The 14,617-nt window shown below is 42.2% G+C and overlaps 1 protein-coding gene across 1 annotated transcript in view; it reads right to left on the reverse strand.

Annotated features, from left to right (window-relative positions):
* The window catches only part of MYH15 (myosin heavy chain 15), a 90,957-nt gene that overhangs the window by 17,071 nt on the left and 59,269 nt on the right, over positions 1 to 14,617 (reverse strand). The window contains exons 31-37 of the mRNA XM_063953636.1: positions 8,368 to 8,564; positions 6,860 to 7,209; positions 6,477 to 6,601; positions 5,115 to 5,230; positions 2,990 to 3,182; positions 725 to 928; positions 213 to 338 (exon numbers count right to left, since the gene is read on the reverse strand). Coding sequence (XP_063809706.1) covers positions 213 to 338; positions 725 to 928; positions 2,990 to 3,182; positions 5,115 to 5,230; positions 6,477 to 6,601; positions 6,860 to 7,209; positions 8,368 to 8,564 — 1,311 coding nt within the window. The remainder of the gene's footprint in view (positions 1 to 212; positions 339 to 724; positions 929 to 2,989; positions 3,183 to 5,114; positions 5,231 to 6,476; positions 6,602 to 6,859; positions 7,210 to 8,367; positions 8,565 to 14,617) is intronic.

Consider the following 14,617-nt stretch of genomic DNA (forward strand, 5'->3'; position numbering starts at 1 on the left):
TTGAACCATTATGTATAATGCAGTTCTCATAACAGCATATGAAAACACTGTTAGTATTATTAATACTAATCTACAGGGTTGAAGTACTGTCTCATAAACACTAATCACAGTGAACTAATGTCTGTTAAGCAAGTGACGTGGTCATAAACAATGCAAAAGATGTCTCCAATCTTGGAATATACGAGTATGTCTTGGATGTGGCCGAGACTCACATCAGTGATGGCTTTCTTGGCTTTATCTTCTGCATTTCGGCATTCCTGAATGGCCTCCTCTACTTCATTCTGCATGTGAGACAAATCACTCTCCAACTTCTTCTTCTGGTTAATCAGGCTTGTGTTCTGTGCATGGATGGAGACCGAAATGTATTAGACCAGTGCAGTAGTTTGTGAGTTCTACAAAGGTAATGTTTTACAAATACATGTAATGGTAGTCAATCTACTAAACATTATTGCCTAATATCTAAGGTCCTTCAAAAGTGGAAACAAGTAACAACATAAGCTAAAAGCCAACAGGTTCAGCTTTTGTTAAAATGATTCAGTGTGCATGGATACTCATTCCTAGTGGAAAAGTGTGACATAAGTTTCTTGACTAAGACTCAAGCTAAGGGAAAGCGTGTCCTAAAACCCATCCTGAGCCTTGAAATTTGGTTTATTGACAGATATCAAAGTAAATTTGTCCTGTAATGTATATATATTATGTTGATAGAAAAACACTTATTGTAAACCTGTGAATGAAGCAAGTTGACCCTTTCTGTAGCTTCTAGGAGCTCATGCTCTGCCAGTTTCCGTGCACGTTCTGTTTGATCCAATGCTCCCCTCAGTTCTTCAAGCTCAGATTGAAGCAAACTGCTCCTCCTCTCATTGACTGCAGACTGTTCCTTCAGGTCCTCAGTAAGGTGAATAGAATCATCCAGTTGGACTTGCAGATCCTACATACAAGAAATGGCATATCAAAAGAAAAAAAGCACTGAAAATTACAGCCAATACCTGAAACAACTTGAATTGTGTATTTATAAAGAGACTGAGTGATCCACACAGCTGTAACGTGGAGGCTTCCCAGTGGTGCAAGTAGAAATATTTTCTTAGTGGAACTGAGTGCCGAAAAATGGGCGTGGTCCAGTGCTGTGAGGGGGCGTGGTCACATGCTGCTAGTGGGAGTGGCTACATGACACTAGCGGCTTGGCCACACGACAGCCCCTATTTTTTTGGGAATCTGGAGGCAAGGCTAAAAATATATACTAATGCCTCCAATATAATAGAAATATATAGTAATGCCCCCAATTTAATAGCAATATAATGCCTCCATTATAACAGGAAAATACAGCCAATGTCGCACTGACAGAGGGGAGGAGCCGACATGCTGCCAAGCACCATTGTCTTGTTGCTTTGTGGCACATTATAACTGTGGTAATGGCAAAGTGTGTGGCAGGTGGTACTGCGTACCCGCTGCCAAATTCTTAAGGGTACTCCGTACTCGAGCGTACCCGCATACTTGCACCGCTGAGGCTTCCTTAAATTGAAGCTAAAGGGTCCACAGAAGAACCATTGTACTTAATATATGTGGATTATTTAGCAACAAATGGTATATCTCTATGACAAATATAATCAGGAAAACATATAAATAGGAATGGCTTTTTGCAGCATATCTAGTGTTTTTTTTTTTGTTTTTTTTACTATTTATATATTTTATAAATATTTATATTTATACATTATTTATATATTTTATGAGCTCTTTCAATGGAGTACTGTCTTTTGCATTTGCGAAAGATGGCACTAACAGGCATCAATGTTGCATCTGCGCAGTGCAGCCGTGTGACGCACCTCTTGTGACATCACACAGCAATACTCCCAGTGGATTTTTGGAGAAATCGAGAAGAGATCATTATCCGCAGTACCGGCGAGTGAGTACACATAATGCCATCTTCAGATGGCGTCATTTAAAAAAAAAGGTTGCAATGCGATACTATGCTTTATTTTTTAGATTGCATAAAAGCCTGGATCCCATTATCATCTATAGTGCCAGCAATTGCAATCTGTGTAATGTGAAACAGCGGTGAAATGACTTTCACCACTGTTTCTTCACAATTAAAATTAAGAGAAGCCCTTTTTCCTGATAATAAGCAGGATAAAAGCTCCCCTTTACTTTTCTAAACAGACCCCTAAATGTAAGTTGTTTATGTTCTCAGTAATTAATTAAATTGCTGTCTAGTAATTTGTCTATTTGAGAACATCAGAAAAGAAGCCAAAGTAATACAAATATATAGAGAACTGCAGTACAGCAACATTGTGCCACTTTAAATGTACAGTATGAAGATCTGTTGTTGAGACATTAATGCAGGGCCAGATGAACAATGGGGCAGATAGAGCTCCAGCTCTCCACATAAACATAGGACCATCATAAGGGCAGCATGATGATGACTAGCCACCCAGGTGGACACACAGTCAGCCATAAATCATTTAAAAGTGTAAAATAGTTTTTCTAGTTTTCACAGAAATTATGCAATTTTTGCATTTGATGTACTTAGGGAAACAGGCTGATAGTGTAGGGGGTGACCACACCCACACAGCACGGGTCACAGCTCCTCCCCTTCTCACAGTAGGCCCTTGAACATTTTCAAATCCAGGCCCAAATGGCTTTTAATCTGGCCCTGGATTAATGAACTATTAAAAACATAAATTACCCAATGCCACATGAGGCGGCATACATTATAGAGCATAGTGTCATGTGGTAAGAAACACATCACGCATCAGCTAGCTTGCATTGGGCAGCTGAAGACCCTCCTTAAATTGGAGAAGCCACTGATATGATAAACAGGAATAATGACTGCTTTTGCTCCCTTAACCTCAGCATTTATTCTCTGGAATGTATTTCTTATTCTTATTTGCTCTGGAAACTAAATAAAAATATGTGTATTGATGGTCCATTCACTTAACCAGTCAGATGTCTACCTGCACTCAATGCACTACCTGCCAATCAATGTAATCAATACCTTGGTCTGTGCCTGTAAGTTCCGCATGGCTTTAGTTGCCTCAGTAGCCTGTCGAGTAGCATGGCTTAATTGAATTTCCATTTCATTTAGGTCTCCTTCCATTTTTTTCTTCAATCGAATGGCCTCATTTCTGCTTTTGGCTTCAGAGTCCAGGTTAGATTGCAGTGACTCAATGATACGCTGTTGGTTTCTCCTAATAATTAACAAATAATAAAAACAGTATAGTGCATATAGCTGCACAATAAATGTAACGCTTACTATATAGCTTCTGTACATAGAGCTAACATTTGTATCCATGTACACTATGTCTCTGACAAATATATTAATTTCACCACCAAGTATCAGTGTTACATTATCTGTATTAGTAGGTCCTATATCAGTTGTAAATATCCAATATCAGTCCCAAATATGAGATGAACCTCCTATCACTTCATATTTCTGATCAATAACCAACATTTGCATCTGCTATAGGACCTTATTATGCAGCTGTATTAAACACTAAGACATGGGGGGTAATTCCAAGGTGATCGCAGCAGGAATTTTGTTAGCAGTTGGGCAAAACCATGTGCACTGCAGGGGAGGCAGATTTAACATGTGCAGAGAGAATTAGATTTGGGTGGGGTGTGTTCAATCTGCAATCTAATTTGCAGTGTAAAAATAAAGCAGCCAGTATTTACCCTGCACAGAAACAAAATAACCCACCCAAATCTAACTCTCTCTGCAAATGTTATATCTGCCCCCCCTGCAGTGCACATGGTTTTGGCCAACTGCTAAAAAATTTCCTGCTGCGATCAACTTGGAATTACCCCCTTGGTGTTAAGATTAATTTATTTGTAAGAGATGTACTGTGGATACACACATTTGCTGTGCACCATATGTTGATAATGTCTTTTTGTTTAAACATATTCATTGAAGTGTTGCGGCACCTCACTCATAGGTTTCAGTCTGTGTGTTTGAAGTACTTGATGAGCGCATTCCTTGTTTACATATATATAAAGCTAACATTGTAGCTTTGGCATATGCTAATAGGCAGAACTGCCATATGTAAGAGCAGAAGGGAATAGCATTGTAGAGGCAGGGGGTCTAACTCAGATCTGATCTCAGCAGCAATTTTGTTAGCTAATGGACAAAACCATGTGCACTGCAGGGGGGGGGGGGGGGGAGGAGCAGATATAACATGTGCTGAGAGAGTTACATTTTGGTGGGTTATTTTGTTTCTGTGCAGGGTTACTACTGGCTGCTTTATTTGTACACTGCAATTTAGATTTCAGTTTGAACACACCCCACACAAATCTAACTCTCTCTGCACATGTTATATCTGCCCCCCCCCCTGCAGTGCACATGGTTTTGCCCATTAGTTAACAAATTTGCTGCTGCGATCAGATCTGAGGGGCTAATTCAGACCTGATCGGTAGGCTGAGTTTCCATACAGCGGGTGATCAGGTCTAAATTGCACATGCGTGCACCGCAATGCGCAGGCGTGTCGCACGGGTACAAAGCAGATTGCCGCACAGCGTTGGGTTTGTGCAAAGGATCCGTTCGCACAGGTGTTCGGAAGGAGATTGATAGGAAGAAGGCGTTAGTGGGTGTCAACTGACCATTTTCTGGGAGTGTTTGGAAAAACACAGGCGTGTCCAAGCATTTGCAGGGAGGGTTCCTGATGTCAGTTCCGTTCCCGGACAGGCTGAAGTGATCGCAGCGCCTGAGTAAGTCCTGGGCTACACAGAGACTGCACAAAATCGGTTTGTACAGCTCTGCTACACATGCGTTCGCACACTTGCAAAGTGAAAATACACTCCCTTATGGGCGGCAACTATGTGAACGCAGGACTGCAAAAAACCCCTAGCGAGCGAACAGGTCTGAATTCGCCCCTATATTAGGCCCCGAGACTGTGCAAGGATTCAGCAGTCTAGCAGTGTCATATAGCTCTATCAGCCATGCTTCAACCAGAGAAAACTCATATTAAGGATAACACCTGAATCCTGGCACATTGTAAAACAAGATTTGCCGTTAAAACTGATTGACAGTGATTTAGTAATAACGCAATACAAATAAAAAAAATGACATACAATTACTCATAATCCAATTATTAATTATTAAATACAATACTTTGAACAGATAATACCTTATATTTTCTGTCTCTTCCTCTTTTTCAGACAGTTTTCTTTCAAATTCTGCTTTTATTTGAGATAGTTCCAGCTGAAATCTGAGAGTTTTGCTTTCTTCATGCTCAAGGGCACCCTTAAGAAGAAGGTAAATAAAAGTATTATAATCTCATTTGTTAACGTGCTGTTTTTTATACAGTATATTGTCAAAGTAATGTGAAACTAGAAAGCATATCATCCAATAGTGTAATAAAAGTAATGCGAGTAACAAACGCATTTTCTATTTTCAGTTTAAACATCTATTCTGTTTAGTGGTATAAGTCATTGTTAACTTATGTGAAACTATGCTGCCCTGTCAGAGAGATCATCAAAATGGAAGACCACAACATTATACAGCTTAACTGTACTTCATGAGTACTAAGAAGGTGATGGCTGCATGATGCTGTGACGTACAGCCTGTGCGCCATAACATTTTAACATAAAGGGGCAGATTTAACTACGAGTGAAGATCTTGTTATCACTCATTACGAATGATAAATGCTCCAGCCAATCAGCTTCTATCATTTTTCAAACACATGACAGGAGCTGGAGCACCATTTACCATATGTAAAGAGTGATAACAGGAATATCACTCGTTGTTAAATCTGCCCCTAAATATTACAGAGCAACGGAAAATATTGGTTTGGTTGTGAGATACTGTATTTGTGAAACATGCTTTGGGCACCAGCTTACTGTACCTGAAGCTACTCAAGGTACTGTGCTGATGATATGCTGTACTGAGTTCTGTACTGTGCTGATGTACTGTACTGTATTTTCACGACTACAAGATGCAGCATTATTTTAAAAGCTTCACAAAAATTAGTTTATGTTTGATAATAAGATGTGATGAAATGATAAATTCAATAGTTAAGAATTGACGATCAGGTCTGTAAACTGGGATGCAGTCAGCATGTAGAAGGGTACAATGTTGACCTTTATAATGTTGATAGTACAATGTCGACCGTTATGATGTTGACATAGTTGAAATGTCAACATCTGCAAAATGTTGACATGTTCACAAAGTGGACATCGCACATGTCGACAAGTGAAATGCTGCCATTTTGTGAAATGCCAACATTGGGTTTAGGGATAGGGTCATACTGCTGCAACCGCAAGTTGCAGATCTAGTTGCAGGTTGCAGGACGGGACCTGCGCGTGCGCACTAGCATCGACAACGGGGTTATTGCGGTAATATCATTTAGTGATGCGACCTGAATAACCCCCATCATTTTATTGACTTCATATTAGTACAGTAATTTATTCTTGATGTGTAATGCGCTATCTAGTGAATATTGTATGCATTCTATATTAGTTATTATTTGTCAGTTATGTGATGTCCTCACCTCAGCTTCCTCCAGGGCCATCTGCACCTCTGACTTTTCCTGTTCCACTTGTTTCTTCACCTTCTCTATTTCATGTAAATTCTTATTGCCCTCACTGACCTGGTCTGTCAGATCTGAAATCTCCTCTGAAAAGCAATATATATTTAGTTATATCCTTGGTACCTGGTCAACCTATTGCAATACAACAGAATGCATGTATTGTAGACAGTTCTATTTGAAACTTGCCAGTTAAAGCACCAGTAACATGTCTGCAAAATGTGTTCTAGGTGCAAATGTCATTTCATGTAAACTCTGAACACTGCTTTTCATGTGATTTTCTTTATGTATATTGCCATCACCATCTATTTCCTGTCCGCTAGAATTCCTTCCTGTAAGCCATATACCTTGCAGGTTCTTGTTCTCCCTTTTTAAAGTTTCTAAAATATCCAACACTTCTTCATAGGCATTCCTCAACTTGAACAGCTCTGTGCTCAGGCCACGGGCCTCCTTCTGTGAGGCCTCCAGTTCAGCCTGGGCCTCCTCATACTTCTGCTTCCAGTCAGCTATAACTTTGTCAAAGTTGCGCTGCTTCTTGTCCATGGCAGCAGAGGCAGCATTAGATCTCTCCAGATCAATCATAATGTCCTCTAGCTCACTCTGCAGACGGTGCTTGGTCTTCTCCAGGGAGGCGCACTTAGCATTAGCTGCCTCAACCGCTTCTTCAGCCTCCTGAAGACGTATAGCTAGCTTTTTCCTATGGACGTAGGATCGAAATAAGTAAAATAAAAATTTCAAATGTATCAATTCTATTTTTCAGTTCACTATTGTTATATTATACCGTATATTAAAGTTGAACTATATGACTATGGGGGAGATTTATCAAAGCTTATAGAGAAATAAAGTGGAGAGACATAAAGTACCAATCAGCTCCTGTCATTTTTCAACTCAGCCTGTAAAGAGACAGTTAGGAATTGATTCATGAGTACTTTATCTCTCTCCAAGTTTTGATATCTTCCACTATATCATCAGTATAGAGTAATGTGCAGTTTCTATAGTCAGGTAGTTAAATGTGGTTAGGGTAAGAGGCCAATAGAACCCATTTCCTCTCAATCGGTTAATCTATCAGCAGTAACCAAGACATATACTGTAATTCAAAGTTCTACTGTCCTCCTTCAGCGAAGAAATGCCTGTTACAAAATTGCAGAAGGTCAGCACCTCAGAACATGGTGGTAGCTGTATGGGCAGAGTAAATGGCTATTGTGACTGGAATTCTACTTTAGTCAGACATATGTTACCACTGAATAATACATCAGTTGCTGATACCTGACATATTGCTGAAGTGCACATTGGGTGATAAATATCTATATGCAAGTGTATTCAGTATGATATCCCGATGTGCGGGATGCCGGTGGTCAGAATAGTGGCATCCCGACCATCAGAATCCCGCTAGCCCCCCAGAAATTACCGTAACTCTCACCTGTTCCCTACCCTAACCCTCCTTTATGGGTGCCTAACCCTCCCTGATGATGCCTAACCCTAACCCTCCCCAGTGGTGCCTAACTCTAACCCTCCCTTCCCCGCTGCCTAAACCTAACCCTCCCCGCTTGGTACCTAACCATGCCCTTCCTTGCACCCTAACCCCCCTTCTGATGCCTAAACCTAACCTCCCACCACCTGCGGCAGGACACGAGTGCGTCGCGCTGAAAGAACAATCGGGATTCCGGGCATTGTTATTTTGACACCAGCATCTTGATCTCCGTTGGGATTTAGATGCCGGTCTAATGGCGCCCTTTGGATTTTGGTGTCGGTATTTTGAGCACCGGGATCCCGTCCTTTGGAAAATTAACTATATCCCATGTAAGATACTGTAGTGAGCATGACTTTATTGCTACAGGTAAAATAGACAGCATACTTTGCTTCCTCTAATTCCTCTGTCCTCTGAATTGCGTCCGTTTCGTATTTGTTTCTCCATTGTGCCACCTCAGCATTGCACTTGGACAGACACCTCTGGAGTTCAGCTTTAGCTTCCTGTTCTTCATCAAATTGCTCACGCAGGAGCTCACAGTCATGTCTGGAAGACTGCAGAGCATGAGCCAGTGCATTCTTGGCCTGTGGGAAAAACAACAGTAGCTAACTGTACATGCCTTCCATTTTGCAGTCTGCCAAATGGACATTCTCATTCTTTACAGCCGCATCAGCATATAATGGGATCCGGTCAAGATCCAGGCACAGTATCCGGTTGATAGATAGACAGTGTCTAGTTAGACAGTCAATAGATAGAAACCATATGTTAGACAGACATTAGGTCGACAGGGTCAAAAGGTCAACATGAAAAAGGTAGACAGTACAAAAGTCGATGTGGTCAAAATGTCGACATGGTCAAAGGGTCGACAGGAAAATGGTCGCTATAAAAAAGATAGACAAATGTTTTTGTTTTTTTAAATGAACATGTTTTTGGACTATTTCATACCTTCTCTATCCATGTCGGCATAGAGTTGGTTATAAACCTTGCGGTGAGCACAGCGAGCCACCGAGCCTGAAGCGTGGCGAGCGAAGTCTTTCTACAATTGGGGGCCCCAGATGACAAAACTATCCACACAAGCCACAAAAATGCAAAAAACATGGGGGTATATTTACATAGATTCGTGTTTTGGCCGTTTTGAAGGGTGTTTGAACTCGAATGGTATCGGGTGCATTTTACTGCAACTTTTTGAATCCTGATACGATCATTCACTAAGCTGCCGAGTTTTGCACATTCGTTTTTTCCGATGTCGATGTGATTCGTAATATCAGGCAGTGTTTTACGGGAGTGATGAGTAAAACACTGCCTGACAAAACACAAGGAATCCCGGCCGGATCTGTGAGATCCATGCAGGGCTTCATTGTGTACCTTAAAAAGTTGTTTTAAGTCTTAAAAAATCTGGAAAAAATTGCGTGTGGTCCCCCCTCCTAAGCACAACCAGCTTCGGGCTCTTTGAGCCGGTCCTGGTTGAAAAAATATGGGGGGAAAAAATGTCAGGGGTTCCCCCATATTTAATCAACCAGCACCGGGCTCTGCGCCTGGTCCTGGTTCCAAAAATACGGGGGACAAAAAGCGTAGGGGTCCCCCATATTTTTTAAACCAGCACCGGGCTCCACTAGCCAGGTACATAATGCCACAGCCGGGGGACACTTTTATACTGGTCCCTGCGGCCCTGGCATTACATACCTAACTAGTCACCCCTGGCCGGGGTACCCTGGAGGAGTGGGAACCCCTTAAATCAAGGGGTCCCCCCCTCCAGCCACCCAAGGGCCAGCGGTGAAGCCCGAGGCTGTCCCCCCCATCCAAGGGCGGAGGATGGGGGGCTGATAGCCTTTTGAAAAAATGTGAATATTGTTTTTAGTAGCAGTACTACAAGTCCCAGCAAGCCTCCCCCACAAGCTGGTACTTGGAGAACCACAAGTACCAGCATGCGTTGGAAAACCGGGGCCGCTGGTACCTGTAGTACTACTACTTAAAAAATACCCCCAAAAAAACAGGACACACACACACCGTGAAAGTATAATTTTATTACATACATTGCCACCTCCAAACATACATACTTACCTATGTTCACACGAGGCTCTGTCCTCTTGTCCCTGTAGAATCCTTGGGGTACCTGTGAAAAAAATTATACTCACATAATCCAGTGTAGAATCAGACCTTTGTATAATCCACGTACTTGGCAAAATAATAAAACGGAAACCCGACCACGCACTGAAAGGGGCCCCATGTTTACACATGGGACCCCTTTCCCCGACTGCCAGGACCCCCCCTGACTCCTGTCAAAGAGGGTCCCTTCAGCCAATCAGGGAGCGCCACGTCGTGGCACTCTCCTGATTGGCTGTGTGCTCCTGTAGTGTCAGTCAGGCTGCACACGGCAGAGATACAATGTAGCGCCTATGCGCTCCATTGTAGCCAATGGTGGGAACTTTGCGGTCAGCGGTTGACCGAAAGTAACCTCACCGCTGACCGCAAAGTTCCCACCATTGGCTACAATGAAGCGCATAGGCGCTACATTGTATCTCTGCCGTGTGCAGCCTGACAGACACTACAGGAGCACACAGCCAATCAGGAGAGTGCCACGACGTGGCGCTACCTGATTGGCTGAAGGGACCCTCTTTGACAGGAGTCAGGGGGGGTCCTGGCAGTCGGGGAAAGGGGTCCCATGTGTAAACATGGGGCCCCTTTCAGTGTGTGGTCGGGTTTCCGTTTTATTATTTTGCCAAGTACGTGGATTATACAAAGGTCTGATTCTACACTGGATTATGTGAGTATAATTTTTTTCACAGGTACCCCAAGGATTCTACAGGGACAAGAGGACAGAGCCTCGTGTGAACATAGGTAAGTATGTATGTTTGGAGGTGTAGATGCAAGAATAAGGTAAAATGTACCCAAGGGTATTCAGGCGCTGTGAGATGAGATGGTTCGCTAAGCGGCAGCCAATATTACAGGGGAGTCACTCCCAAGAAGACAACACAAAAAAGAAAAATGGAGGCTGCGCTATATAGAGGAAAGAACAGTATAAACACTCAATAAGTATTAAAAGAATTTATTATAAAACATGGATTTCTTTAAAAGCAGGAATTCTGTGCAAGATAATGTGCCAAATATATGCAGAAAAAAATAGATTTGCCAATATTATGCAAAAGTTGGATTTTACCCAAATGCTGGTACAGGATTAGTAGGAATTGTTCTCTAGGATCCGTTCCATATTTTGCCCATCAATATAGTGTCCAGTTATAATCCGGTATGGAAGGTACCTTTTAATATTGCTGAAGAGAGTCCATAGAAGACTTCCATATGCCGCTAGAGGATTAATGCAATGTCTCTTTGATGTAGAGTACCTCATGCAATGCGGAAATAGGCTGGTGCTTCTCTCGGGCTCTTTCGGATTACTGGTCAGCAGAATGGGCTGGTTCGGGTCCAATTCAGAGATGTCCTGTTCCAACGGGTGAATACCTGACGCGTTTCGCTGCATAAACCCTGCAGCTTTTTCAAAGGTGTATTCTGATGTCTGGGTTTATGGCTTTATATACCCTAGACAAGATGGTGGCTTAATTGGCACCTGGATGCACATTTCCTGTTTGGCACTATTATTTCTCTTTCTAATCTTTAAAACAATAAAAAAATGTATGTATATATATAGGAGACAGACCTACTTATATAAAACGGTATATGAATTATATAAAGCTTTTGTTTTGACTGTTTAAATAAACATTTCATTTCCTTATAATTTTAACATGGAATACATTGGTCCAATCAGAGGATTTGTATATGGCTCTGTAGTCATGGAGACCTCTGAAAGAGCCCATTTCATAGGTTGAGTTACAAATCATGTGATCAATGTCAGTCATGTGACCTAGGTCACCTGATGAATAAGGTATTTAGCCTAAAACAGTGTATACTGGGTGAAGAAACTATTTACATTTCCAAGTAACAATATAACCTCATTAGTGGCATCAGTCTCAGATTCCTAATTAATTTATTTTATTTGTTAAGAAGGGAGCTCCGTGGATGTAACGTCCCGGACCGTTGCCTTGGCAACCGTGGCCGGAAGTGACGTATTAGATCAAGGACACAGTGGAAGTGCCCGGGCCGTAAATTTCTAAATGACAATATAACCTCATTGTTGACGTTGGACTCAGATTCCTGGTTAGTTTATTTCATTTATTATTAGAGAGGGAGCCCCGGAGATGCGGCGTCAACTGCCGGACCGTTGCCTTAGCAACCGCGACCGGAGGTGACGTAATGGATTAAGGAGCCAGTGAGAGTGTCCGGGCCGTCGTCATGGAAACGCGGCTTGTAGTGGGCGGATTGTTGTCCCCACATGATTGGAGGTTTAAACCCTCCTCCCTCTATTGTCATGACGACGCGGTTTTCGGCCGCGTCCTCCTATTCATAGAAACCATTGTTCCCATGGGATATTTACATGAATTTTCAGCCGGTAGCCATGGAGACCCTATTGAATTTGTACTTTATTAGCTGGTCTCGGCATACAGGCAAATGAGTTGAGATTAATTGCAAATATTATATTATATCTGGTTTCCATGGAAACCGGGCTGAATAAACTTTCACCAGTCTTATTGTAATTAGCTAAGCTACCAACTTTGTATACATTTATTTCCATAACCTTAAGCAATTATGTGCCAAACAGGAAATGTGCATCCAGGTGCCAATTAAGCCACCATCTTGTCTAGGGTATATAAAGCCATAAACCCAGACATCAGAATACACCTTTGAAAAAGCTGCAGGGTTTATGCAGCGAAACGCGTCAGGTATTCACCCGTTGGAACAGGACATCTCTGAATTGGACCCGAACCAGCCCATTCTGCTGACCAGTAATCCGAAAGAGCCCGAGAGAAGCACCAGCCTATTTCCGCATTGCATGAGGTACTCTACATCAAAGAGACATTGCATTAATCCTCTAGCGGCATATGGAAGTCTTCTATGGACTCTCTTCAGCAATATTAAAAGGTACCTTCCATACCGGATTATAACTGGACACTATATTGATGGGCAAAATATGGAACGGATCCTAGAGAACAATTCCTACTAATCCTGTACCAGCATTTGGGTAAAATCCAACTTTTGCATAATATTGGCAAATCTATTTTTTTCTGCATATATTTGGCACATTATCTTGCACAGAATTCCTGCTTTTAAAGAAATCCATGTTTTATAATAAATTCTTTTAATACTTATTGAGTGTTTATACTGTTCTTTCCTCTATATAGCGCAGCCTCCATTTTTCTTTTTTATGTTTGGAGGTGTGCATGTATGTAATAAAATTATACTTTCACGGTGTGTGTGTCCTGTTTTTTTGGGGGGTATTTTTTAAGTAGTAGTACTACAGGTACCAGCGGGCCCGGTTTTCCACCGCATGCTGGTACTTGTGGTTCTCCAAGTACCAACTTGCGGGGGAAGCTTGCTGGGACTTGTAGTACTGCTACTAAAAACAATATTCACATTTTTTCAAAAGGCTATTAGCCCCCCATCCGCCGCCCTTGGATGGGGGGGACAGCCTCGGGCTTCACCCCACCCCTGGCCCTTGGGTGGCTGGAGGGGGGGGCCCCTTGATTTAAGGGGTTCCCACTCCTCCAGGGTACCCCGGGCAGGGGTGACTAGTTGGGTATGTAATGCCAGGGCCGCAGGGACCAGTATAAAAGTGTCCCCCAGCTGTGGCATTATGTACCTGGCTAGTGGAGCCCGGTGCTGGTTTCAAAAATACGGGGGACCCCTACGCTTTTTGTCCCCCGTACGTTTGGAACCAGGACCAGGCGCAGAGCCCGGTGCTTGTTGATTAAATATGGGGGAACCCCTGTCATTTTTTTACCCATATTTTTTCAACCAGGACCGGCTCAAAGAGCCCGAGGCTGGTTATGCTTAGGAGGGGGGACCCCACGCAATTTTTTTCCAGTTTTTACACTAAACAGACCCTTTCCCATAGATAACCATGCACAAATCTCACTGATCCGTGCATGGTTATCCAATCTCGACTGGAAAAAGCAGGTCTATTTTTTTGCTACTTTTTTTAACGATTCTGAAAAAAACAGACCCGCACTTGAGCACTCAGAAACTAACACCCAAATACGAATGAATAGTGAATGCCCGTATTGTATGAAATAACAGCCGCGTTTGACCGATGGTCTATTCATTCGTATTTCTGAACTTTGCAAATCAAACCATTACGAATAGTCCAAACACTGCCGAGATTGGTGCTTAGTGAATTCCCGGATTGGGACTTAGAAAAAAAAACACAAAACGGAAAAACTCGAATTCTTAGTAAATATTGGCCATGGTGTCTACCTTTTTCATGTCGACCATTTTCATGTCGACTTTTTGACCCTGGTGACCTTTTGACCATGTCGACCTTTTGTACTGTTTACTTTTTCCATGTCGACCTTTTGACCTAATGTCTGTCTAACATATGGGGGTATATTTACTAAGGTCCCGATTTTGACCGAGATGCCGTTTTTTCTTCAAAGTGTCATCTCGGTAATTTACTAAGCAAAAATCACGGCAGTGATGAGGGCATTCGTAATATTTTGGAAGTGCTAGGAAAAAATCACGAATAAATACGCCTGCAATTTGGTAGAAATCGGTCATTTACTAAAAAGTGCAAAACACAAACACTGCCGAC

Source organism: Pseudophryne corroboree, chromosome 2 (genome assembly GCF_028390025.1).
Source record: "Pseudophryne corroboree isolate aPseCor3 chromosome 2, aPseCor3.hap2, whole genome shotgun sequence".
NCBI lineage: Eukaryota > Metazoa > Chordata > Amphibia > Anura > Myobatrachidae > Pseudophryne > Pseudophryne corroboree.